This window comes from Rhamphochromis longiceps, linkage group LG8 (assembly GCF_057381845.1).
Source record: "Rhamphochromis longiceps isolate RC_006_pf linkage group LG8, R_longiceps_female_GT1.1, whole genome shotgun sequence".
NCBI classification, from domain to species: Eukaryota; Metazoa; Chordata; class Actinopteri; order Cichliformes; family Cichlidae; genus Rhamphochromis; species Rhamphochromis longiceps.
The window spans coordinates 11,852,965-11,864,752 of NC_140564.1; the positions used below are offsets into that span (position 1 = coordinate 11,852,965).

General features: G+C 40.4%; 1 protein-coding gene across 1 annotated transcript; it reads left to right on the forward strand.

Moving 5' to 3' along the window:
- Positions 1–117: 117 nt before the first annotated feature.
- On the forward strand, positions 118–11,776 carry cops3 (COP9 signalosome subunit 3). The gene is made up of 12 exons (XM_085415735.1): positions 118–520; positions 1,503–1,632; positions 2,332–2,444; positions 2,726–2,775; positions 4,924–5,016; positions 5,114–5,293; positions 5,387–5,527; positions 6,513–6,686; positions 7,377–7,463; positions 7,704–7,817; positions 7,943–8,023; positions 10,918–11,776. The coding sequence occupies exons 1-12, from the start codon at positions 466–468 to the stop codon at positions 10,969–10,971; spliced, it is 1,272 nt and encodes a 423-aa protein (XP_085271861.1). The 5' UTR covers positions 118–465; the 3' UTR covers positions 10,972–11,776.
- Positions 11,777–11,788: the final 12 nt, after the last annotated feature.

Consider the following 11,788-nt stretch of genomic DNA (forward strand, 5'->3'; position numbering starts at 1 on the left):
ATCATATTTTCGTTTCCCCAAAGGAGCAGCACTATAGTAGTCCTGTAAAAGTAGTTAGACAAGAGGTCTCACCATAAAACATCTACGTTAACCCCGGTATGTACGTCACTTCCTTTATTTCCGAGTCCTCAAAGAGAGAAGTTGAAGTCCATTTTTAAATAAACACACACTCGCGCAATATATATCTATCTATAGATATATATAGATATATATCTATATATAGATATAGATAGATATATAAAAGCAAGTGTGTTTCAATACTACCAGCAAATCTGGTAGCTGGCCCTTTAAGAATTCAACGGTCGGTTCTCTAAACCTCCTTGCGGTCTGTTCTGTTCTTACGATCTCGCGATAGCCTCACCTCAGTGGCGGCTGTGTGGCCCCCTGTCTTAGTCCGGACGGAGTTGTTTCTGACGTTTGAATGAAATACAGTGCAAATTACCTCCACGTTGGACCCAGGAAATAATGGCTTCAGCCTTGGAGCAGTTTGTGAACAATGTGCGGCAGCTTTCCGCTCAAGGTAGGGTTGATAAACTCATTAGAGTCTGAAGTATTAGCTAGTTAGCTAGCATATGCTATCCAATGCCTTGCCGATAGCTAGGCAGTCAAACTGGTCAGAGGCTTCTTTTTGCTTTATCATGTAAACACATCGCTAAAACGACCTTATGTCGCTGTAGTTCCTATGTAAACTACCACGAGAAGATGCGGTATTACACAAGGACCCGAAGGATAACTGCATAACGTGCATGTCATCAAACTAGATGTGAAAATTATACTTTTTGTTTTTGATCTAGAAAATAATTTCTGGGGACTGCCTACCGGTAGTCCCGCCCTAGCCTCATATAATTGGCTAGCGGACTGAATTGGCAAATATTATTGGCTCGAAGTCATCTGTCAATCCTGCTCGCATTACCTCTGTTGCAAGGCCTTGACAGGACACTTGGCCAGCCGATTTCAATTGAAATGCCCATCCGCAGCGCGGCGGTTATACACAGTTTTATGAGTCCGTGTGTCCTCTAGGTTTATAAAGAATAGCCTCTTTGGATTCGTAAACAAGAAAATTCCTATTTTATCCATAATTTGACCAATTAAACAACAAAGAAAATGTATCACTGTGCATTATTTCTCCTATCAACATACAACAACTTTACTGATAATAGTTGTAGTGGGGTTGTGGTCATACTGATTGTGTCTAGTCTTTGTAGCGTTTCCAGCTAAGTTTTTGTCCATGTGCCCTCCTTGTGTGCTTTGCAATGTAATAACAACCTTGTGAAATAGAGACCTGATGACATTAAATCTCAGCATAACAACCTGATTTTATTCTACATCTGGTGGGCTGGTGTCAAAAATATAATCTGCACCTAGACCTGCAAAACAAGTTACCTTAAGCCTTTAGAAAGACACCCTAGTTTGGACTTCCCATAGATTTAAAAGGTCGGTACAAAAAGTTAAGTGTGGTTAAATTTCTCAATGTTGACCTCAATTTCCCTTCATCCCTCCAGGCCAGATGACTCAGCTATGTGAGTTGATCAACAAAAGTGGGGAGCTGCTGGCCAAAAATCTGTCCCACCTGGACACGGTGCTGGGGGCCCTGGACATCCAGGAGCACTCCCTAGGTGTGCTGGCTGTGCTGTAAGTTTCCACTATAACTTTCTTCTGTCTCAGTTACCACATGACAAGAAATTTTTCTCATAAAGTTTTTTTCCCCTCTAACTGGTCTATTATTATTATCAGTATTATTAATATTAATTTTTTTTATTAGTTTACATTTTGGTGTTTCACTGCACTCTGCTTTCGTTCTGCTGTTCTTGGCCAAGATATTCTCCTAATGTTGTGTCTATTGAAGGTCACGTTGTACTTTTTGTGTTGGTTGAGGAAGAGGCGGTAGTTCTTTAGAGGAAATCTCTTGGAAAAATGACAGAGCCAGCTCAGGATTTAGAGGAAAATGAGAGGAAAAGTTGACAGATAATAAGTTCCTGCATATAATGTTCTATTGAAAGGGAATAATCTCTCTCACTTCTTCAAATTGTTTCCTTTCTTTAAAATTTCCACACATTCTCTGCACTATAGCAAATCCTGCACAGACGTGACACTGCTAAAGGTTTTCTGTTGCCTTTACAACTGATAATAAATAACACAGAAATGAAAGCTATTATTTCCTGTTTACAAAATCAATCTCGCTTCTGCTTACCCAACATTGCGTCTGATCGATACATTTCCCTCCTTACTCAAAACTCAGCCCTTTAGCTCTAAATGATTTTTAAAAATCGGCAAACTAATGCTAAGTTTTGGCTAACCCCCCTTCCTTCCTTCCTTCTGCTTTTGCTCAAGATTTGTGAAGTTCTCCATGCCAAACATCCCTGACTTTGAGACGCTCTTCTCCCAAGTCCAGCTCTTCATCAGTACATGCAATGGGGAGCACATTAGATATGCAACAGACACTTGTAAGTCTCATTGTTCAGTGAACTTGTTTTGTGTCAAGTTTTTTTTTTTTTTTTTTTCAATTTGTTTTTGTGATTGTTAAGACAGAAGCATTTCGTGTATGCGTTTCTAGCTGAGCTGTCATGAATCGCTACTTGTGTTCATATATTTTACACAAGGTTATATAAATTTTGTTGGTATCAGTCACAGCTTTGTATCAGTGGTTTGAAATCTGTTATGTGGATTTGTGGGATCTGGCAGAATCCACGTGGTTAATCATAACTCTTCTGTTTTCCTGCCACAGTTGCTGGTCTCTGCCACCAGTTGACAAACGCACTTGTAGAGCGGAAACAGGTAAGAATGTCTCTTTCTATCATTCTGAGCCTAATCCAACTAAGGCTACGTTCACACTGCAGGTCTTAATGCTCTATTCCGATTTTTTGATCAAATCCGTTTTTGTTTTTTTTTTGTCTGCTTGTTCACACTACAAATAAAATGTGACAGCCAACGCGCTCTAGTGTGAACCCTCAAAGCGGCCCGCATGCGCAAAAGAAGACCTCACACACAACGCGCTCTGTTTAGACCCAGACCACACAGTATTGTTTGACTGATGGCCTTAATATAAAGACTTTATTCGGACTTTACGTTTCCCAATTTTTTTTTAAGTTATAAAGTTATTTACATATGGCCTAATAATGATCCTTATTGCTGTTTTAGAAAGGAGCGGTGCTTCAAAGGATAGTTGCAGATTTCTGTCAGAATCTGCAGATTATACAGTACAAATAAAATATTCACGTTTCTCCAACGTTGTCTTCCCAACAGTTTCACTAACATCTACACTGGATGGCCAGGAAGCGTCCACGATGTCTTCTTGGGCGCTTCTCCGGCGCTGATAATAGGCGTCTGTCTTGTGTCAGTGATGTAAAAGACGGATTTAATGTGACATGACCGTTCAAACAGCAGTCGCTTTCTAAAACATCAGATATATATCGGATTCAGTACCACATACGAAAGTGACTCAGGTCAGGTTTGAAAATATCGGATTTGTGCTGTTCACACTGTCATACCATGATCGGAAATGGGTCGCATAGGGTAAAAAAAAAAGGTTGGATTTGATGCGCTTTTGCCTGCAGTGTGAACGTAGCCTAAATAGTGATGTCGTTTAGGCTTGACAAAAGTAGGGCTATGTTGTAAAAGTGAATGCTTAACAAAAAAAAAGAACACAATTGCATTTTTAAATTTTATTTTTTGTAAGAGAACTGTTAAGATTTGTTCATGATACATCTCCCTAGAAGAAAATGCCTTCTGCATTCTCTGTCCCTCTGTAGATTATGCAGTATGTAATCCTGTTGCACTTGTGCCAAGCAGTTTGTTTTCATTCAGCCCGTGCAGTCTTTAATATCAGCGGAAAGAACAAAAAGCAGGCAGGCTTTCTGTATTTCCTGGTGCTTCTGTAATTCTTGGTTTTACACTTCATGAGTCTGACTAGTTTTTGGCTTCAGAACTTTTGTCTTCTGCCAGAGGCCACATGTTTTTAAACAGTGTGTATTTATCTGCAGGCTGCTGATTTAGTGACATCCACACAATTGTATCTCTTGAAGCTAAAGGGGTTAGGGCCTTTCCTGTCAGCAGTTCATTTGATATCACTCACCCTACGCGCCACCATTGCCATACCCTCGTCAGCATTTCCTACTGAATTAGATTGTGTTTGTGGGATCGGGTGCTTTCTTAAGGAGTTGGTATAAGAGTAATCCTTTCTAGTTGTTTATCATTGCTCGGATGGGCGTGAAGTGAATGCAATAACAGTAGTCCTTGTTGTGGTTCTTAGCTTCAATGAACAAGCAACCTGTTGCTGGTGCTAGCTATAACCTACAAGAATTACCACCAGCAGCTACAGTTCATGAGGGTGGATGAGAGACTCTGGAGAGTAATATTAAGGACTGCCACAACAGTAAGCCAGGTTGCAGCCACTGAACACTCAAAATAATGGCGAGGAGACTGCCAGCAGACAAATGTATACTTGGGTGTTGATATATCTGGATGGCCAAATCAAGTCTGTGCGTGGGGAAACACTGCAAGTGTATTTATCCGCGCTCTCACAAGCAGCAGGAGAGTCACATGACCCTGCTGTCTAATACAGCACCCAACCCCCCAACCCCTAAACTTCCTTCCACCTGAATGATCATGTTAGTGTTTATCTCCTAAATGCTGTGTGGCCTACATAGTGTGTGTGTTGCATTTACCTTGCAGCTAAAACCAATTTCCCCCCTTTGGTCAGAATGAAATGAGTCAGTCACAATCATTTTTCATCACAGGGCTCACATGAGTCATTTCATCACTAAGACAGCACTGAGTTTCAGCACCACAGTGGAGCATGTTTTCCTTTCCCTTCTTGATCTAAATATTTTAGCGTGTTCTTCAGGCCCTGACTGTTTCCAGCACATTTGGGCGTCTCAGGACGACTTTCAGCTTAGTAACTCACAATTTCTCCTCTTCTGACAGCCATTGAGGGGTGTCGTGGTCCTAAAACAGGCAATAGACAAAATGCAGATGAACACAAACCAACTTACCTCAGTTCACGCAGACCTGTGTCAGGTAAGTTCTTAGCATCATCCCAGTTGTAATCCCAGCACATCTCCTTTTCCATATGCAGTCTAAGCCACTTGTTCACCTCTTATATGTTCTTCTGCAGCTGTGTTTGTTAGCAAAGTGCTTCAAGCCAGCCCTGCCCTTTTTGGAGGTGGACATGATGGACATCTGCAAGGAGAACGGAGCCTACGACGCAAAGCACTTTTTATGTTACTACTACTATGGTGGCATGATCTACACGGGCCTCAAAAATTTTGAAAGAGCACTGTATTTTTATGAACAGGTACTGTCTTTACAGTCTTTTTGTTGCCTCCTGAATTTAAACGTTCTTTGCGGCATCACTGCACATGCTTTTGTTTTTAATTTTCTGTGACAGGCAATAACCACTCCAGCCATGGCAGTGAGCCACATCATGTTGGAAGCCTATAAAAAATACATCCTGGTGTCACTTATTCTCCACGGCAAAGTGCAGCAGTTGCCCAAATACACTTCACAAATAGTAGGGAGGTTCATCAAGGTAAGGATGCATGACGTGTGGGTGATATTTTTTTCTTTTTAGAGGTGTAGCCAAGAAGTGTCATTTTCTAAAATCACCAAAAAGTAGTAATAATAATAGTGTATTGATGCTCAGTAATGTATAGATTAACATTTAGGTTCATGCATGAAGAATCAGTGATACAGATCGACAGACTGGCTGTTAAAATGTTGTTTTTTTGCCTGCTAGGCTGAGTCTCAGTGGGAGGGTGAGCCATTCATTCTGTTAGCTAGAATGTGGAAAAGTTATTAAGCTGAATTTGATGAAACGTTATAGAAAAGTGGAGCTCGGGCAAAGGAAGAACTCACCAACATTTGTCTTTAAAGTTAAGATAAGAGCATCAGCATTGGTGTAGGCATCAGGGGTAGGATGTGAATGCACTTCAATTATTGGTTTACACTAATTGGAAAGTAAACACCTCTGAGCACCTAAAAGACTCAAAGATGAATCGTTACTTGGACAGAGTCAAAAGCACTGATTTCAATCAGATTTGATAAAAATACCATCACACACGAGGTGAACACAAAGGCTCACCTGTCATTTTGCCTTTTATGTATCAGACAGCTGCTCACACAGAAAGTTTTTTTTTTTTTTTTTTCCCCTTCTTCTCCCACACTGTGCAGCGCTGCTTTGTAGCCTCACGGCTCACTCACTTAACTGAACGCAGCAGAACAGAGAGTCTGTAAAAGCAAGCAGATCAAGATGTCAGTGTCACGCAGTAGCAATTTTCTTTATTTTCTTTATTTTTTTGTAAATCAAAAATTCACTGTGGGCTTTGAAAAGCAGCAAAATCTGCTCACAAAGTTTCTAAGTTTCAACAACAACTAATATTTGGAACAGTTGAATATTTATGTGCAGCTGTAGTGTGAGCCCATCAGGAAAAGCCACTTATTTATTTTGCTGCTACTGAGCTATCCGTCCATAATTGCGTTTGCTTTTTTCCTTTTTTTTCTTTTTTGTGCCTCAGCCCTTGAGCAACGCATACCACGAGTTGGCTCAGGTTTACACCACCAACAACCCGGCCGAGCTGCGCAGCCTGGTCAACAAACACAGCGAGACCTTCACACGAGACAACAACACAGGCCTGGTCAAACAGTGCCTCTCCTCTCTCTACAAGAAGAATATCCAGAGGCTAACAAAGGTGAGCTGTGTGTGTGTGTTTTCTATGTGATGTGTGATATTAACACACTCCCGATGCCTTCAAGAGATAAGCTTCACTGGGTAGCTTGTGCGACTTTACTTTAGGAAATATTCTGTTGTAAGAAGAGAGACGTCAAGAACGTAGAAATGTCTCTGTCGTCTCAAATCATCTGTGGCGCAGTTCATTAGAGGTCACAATAATCAAAATGAAAGGAAACACAGCCAAAACATGGGTGTGCCAAGACAGATGCTGACATCTGATAACTGGCTGTTGGCCCATCTTTGCTAAAACGACTAACAACAATGACTCTTGAGCTTTCAGTTTCCACCTGTTGGGTCATCTTGTTCACATTACCAAGAAGACTGAAGTTAGAGGGGCTGTGTGACCCATAAAACTTGAGTTTCACACTCCATACAGCCTATAGGTTAAATCCAGGCCCAGTGCTGTCTGGATATCACTTTAGGTTATCTTTTAGGTTCATGTTGCACATGCCAGCTCAAACAGACAGGCACAAATCCAAAGCACCAGCTAGCCAGACAATCCAGAGTACTGAGAGCTTCTTTACTGAGGTTAAAGAGACGTTCGTTGAGTTGTCAAGGGATTTATTTGAAACAAACTGGAGTTTAGATGGCGGGTTTTTGCCCATTCACTAGATCTGATATCGGTTTTTCCTCTGTGCGAACCCCACAGACCTTCCTGACACTGTCTTTGCAAGACATGGCGAGTCGAGTGCAGCTTTCAGGCCCGCAGGAAGCAGAGAAATATGTCTTACACATGGTGAGTTCTCCAGAGAGACCAAAGCACAAAAAATACAATCCAGTTGATGCTGATAGAAATCACGATATCCAACTTTACGTGTTTGTGAAATGGTTTGATATTTTTTTTTAGCTATAGATGTATTACACAAGTCTTTTATCTGTTGTGTTGGACCGTTTTGGACTTGAAGGCCTTAACGACCATATAACAATAGTCTTTACACTGGATTTTCTGCATTCCCTCTTGTTTTCTTCTTTGCAGATTGAAGATGGTGAGATCTATGCTAGCATTAACCAAAAAGATGGTATGGTCTGCTTCCATGACAACCCTGAAAAATACAACAACCCAGCAATGCTCCACAAAATTGACCAAGAGGTGTGGAGGCTCAGATCTGTGTTCACTGTTCTTGTGCTTTGCATGGATTGTTTGCAGTTGCAATACACAAATCCTGCATGAATTTTTGAAAATGAGCACGTGTCTTTTTTTCCCTCTCTTTTCAGATGTTGAAATGTATACAGCTGGATGAGAAACTAAAGTCTATGGATCAGGAAATCACAGTAAACCCACAATTTGTGCAGAAGGTGAGGGGGGGCTCCAGCAGCACTGGAGTTGCTTTTTCTTATTTTGGCTTATGTGTGTATTTTTGGTAGAATGAGCCAGACTAAAGATGTTCTCCTGTCGGCGTGTATGTTGTCCAAAAAGTTCAAATTTTTAACTTTTTATTGAAGCAGAGGATAAGATGCTTAGAGGTTTAGAAACAGTGTGATCACTGTTTGTTGCACATGTGGCATGCCTGAGCAGATTGTGTTGCCAAGTCACATGGTGTCTTCAGTCACTGTTTCATGAAATCCATTGCTGGGCGTTTGATAAACACTGACTCTGTAATTCTCCCTTTTCAGTGTAACTGACATGCCGCTTGTTATGCAATATGTGATCATAAGGTTTCGCATTTCCATCCATAAAAACCAAAAACTATACCTGATTCAAATTATAGATCTCTCCCTTCAAGAACATTTCCAACTGTGCAAGTCAGAAAACAGTCCTAGCCTGGTTCTTCTTTTTCCCTTTTTAAAGATTGCCCCCTGGACGTCCTGTTTTGACCGCTTGCCCTTGTGTGTCTACATTTACACTATGGTGCTAAAACTTGCACAAATTTGCACATTGGCTTCCGTTTCAAACTAACCCAACCTTCCTTATGGAGGGTGGCGAGCCTTTGGCTGTAGACAAAAACCAAGACGCTGTTTTGGATGAAGAATCTGATCCAAGCTTATCAGGTCGGGAATGTGACCACAAGAATGCTTTCACTTTTAGTTTTTTGGGCCGTTTGTGGGGTCGTTCACCCTAAACTCAGGTGTAGGAGGCTTTCCCAGCTATAACAGCGTGAGAATTATTTTTCTTAACCAAATATTTATTAGTCCTTTATTTATCCAGGTAAAAAATCTCATTGAAATTAAAAATCTCATTTTCAAGAGAGACTTGGCATCATGGCAACAAAAGTCAAAATATACATACCACATAAGTATATAACATTTAGCAGCAGCGTACAAAGAACAATAATGTGCACGATTTCCATAGCCAGTAATAAAACGTAAAGCACAATGGTACACAGTATCCAACCTCTTTAGGTAGTGGGCAGGTGCATTCATAAAAAGCAGGTCACCATAATCCAATAAAGGTAAAAAAGTTGCATGAATCAAGTGTTTTCTCACTTGGAGGGAGAAACAGGATTGATTTCTAAAAAAGTAACCTAGTTTTAGTTTTAACTTTGACACAAGCCTTTGAATGTGAGTTTTAAATGACAAATTCTGATCTATAATGATCCCTAGATACTTGTAAGATGTGACCATTTCAATTTCAGTTCCTTGAATTGTTTTAATCTTAGGAGACGTAGCTAACAACTCTTTGCCATTTGAGAATAACATGAACTTGGATTTCTCTGGATTTAACACCAACTTAAGTTGAGTTAAATGGGACTGAACTACATCAAAGGCAGACTGCAGAAATTGCAGGGTTTGTGCTACTGAAGGGGGTGAACAATAAATAATTGTATCATCTGCATAAAGATGAAATGCTGCATTTGACAAATTATCACAAAGGTTGTTTATGTAAAGAGAAAATAGCAATGGCCCTAATATGGAGCCCTGCGGAACTCCTTTGGATACTGGGAGAAAAGAGGAAGAAGACCCAGCAGCATGGACACACTGTTTTCTTGCTGACAAGTAATTTGAAAACCAACTTACAGCATTTACAGATAGACTAAACAATATTGGTCTATTTAATAAAATATAGCATGGTCAACTGTATCAAAAGCCTTTGACAAGTCAAGAAAAGGAGCAGCACAGTATTTTTTGCAGTCCATTGAATCAACAATGTCATTAACCACTTTTAATAGCAGCAGTCAGGCTCACTTTCTATCAAATTGTGAACCATTGTGCTAATAAAACACAAATTAATTTGTCAAATCTGGCTAAAGTTAATAGCAACCTGCCTTCCTTGCAGGCCTGCGTGGTTTTATATCAGTTTAATCTTACATATGACATACAAACGCTTATTTTCTACAGAAGCTAAATGGTTTGCACAGCTGTCTTCTTGCTTATAGTTCACCTCGTTTGTTTACACCTTTCCATCATTGAGAGGCGCTGCCTGGGCTAGTCGTACATTGTGACTCATTTTGTAATTTTGGCTGTAAATTTACTAAATAATTCTCAGCTTTCAAGAACTATTTGAATTTTCTCTCTGGTCCACAATGGTTGAGAACCAACAATAATGTGAAGTGCACATGGTAACATCTGCCTGTTCAGACAGTAGTACCTGGTGAATACTTTTATGCTGCCACAATACACCAGATATTGCTGTAAAGCTCGTCTTCCCTTCCTTCCAAAACAGTATTCAATTTTGTCTCAAGAACAAACGGTGATGGAGCTATCGACATTTAAAGTTAAGTGGCTTGGATTTTCAGTGCCAACAAACAAGGACAGCAACTTTTAAACGACCAGTCAAGTAGCTGCACACTTCCTTATTGTATATATCAGACCTTCCCAAAGTGTGGGGCCCGCCCCCTAGGGGAGGCGCGTTATGAAAAGGGGGAGAAAAAACCAAAACGCTTGGACACGGCTAGCACAGGGCCGCCACAGAAACACAAAGCAGGGAATGAAGCATAGTTGAATATGTTTCCAAACCAACTTCATTCTAAGCCGAACATTTTTCTGGTAAAACAAAGGGGGCCCAGCAAAAAATGTTTGGGAACCACTGGTATATATCAACACAAACTGGGGAAAAAGTCTAAGGAGTTAGTTCCCAGAATGGCAATACGCCCTACCATCAAGTAATATTGGGCATTGAGACCTGAACAAAACAATCACTCATTGTTGGTGGAAGTGCAGCAGAAACTGGTTTGCAGCAGTGGCTCCGCCTGATGTGTTCAGATAACAGTTTTGATGTTTTGTGTTGTTTTTGTTTTTTGTTTCCCCTTCAGAGTATGGGATCGCAGGAGGATGATGTCGGTAGCAAAACGTCTAGTTATTCCTGAGGGGCCTTGGATGGGGAGAGAACGCTGCAGCCACCCAACACGTTCTTCCCAGGATGAGTTGGATTTTTTTAAAAGAGGAAAAACAAACATTCTATCTCACATAAGGACATTGGTCAAGGAAAATCTAATTGTGTGGAATGATGATAAATTTGGTTATTCTTACTTCACAGTGTCTTAAGGATAACGTGAGATCCTTACAGAAAAAGGAGGAAAAAAAGAAAAAAAAATTACAATTTTGTCAGTGTTTTATTTATCAATGTTCAGGTTGAAGCGCCACTGCTACATTAACAGAAATCACAATAATAAAAACTGGACTTATTTGTTCCAAACGTATGTGAAAAATCTCACTGTTTGTTTTGGTTCTGCTGCATGATGGCCGTGACTTTGAGGGCATTACGTACAAGGTCAAACATCTAAAATTGATGAAGAATGAATCTGATAAAATTCTGCATTTGTAAAGACTGCAAGCGATCGTTTCCCTCTCACTCCTGCCGGTTAGAATGTAGATATCATCAATAGTGAATCTGTACACATGGACATGCCCTTGACCAAAACTCGGCACAATGGAGGAGTCGTTCACAATCTGGTGCACTGTTTTGTTTTTCTTTTCTTTTGTTTTTCTTTTGTTTAGGGTTTTTTTAGGTCGGATCCACTAGAGGTCGCTAGAGCACTGTACAGAAAACCGATTTGACAGCTTGTTATTACAAGAGGTGAAGTCAACAGATGAAACCAAACTGTCATGTAATTTTGGGAGCTTGAGCTTGGCGATTGTGGATCTGTTAATAATAAATTGTTTAAGAATATAGTTCTGGGTTTC

What these genes read in the sequence shown, in the direction of transcription:
- cops3 (XM_085415735.1), top strand. Translation starts at nt 466, where the DNA reads ATGGCTTCAGCCTTGGAGCAGTTTGTGAACAATGTGCGGCAGCTTTCC. An exon ending in TTCACGCAGACCTGTGTCAG is followed by an intron (nt 5,017 to 5,113) that starts GTAAGTTCTTAG and finishes GTTCTTCTGCAG; the next exon opens with CTGTGTTTGTTAGCAAAGTG. An exon ending in ATATCCAGAGGCTAACAAAG is followed by an intron (nt 6,687 to 7,376) that starts GTGAGCTGTGTG and finishes CGAACCCCACAG; the next exon opens with ACCTTCCTGACACTGTCTTT.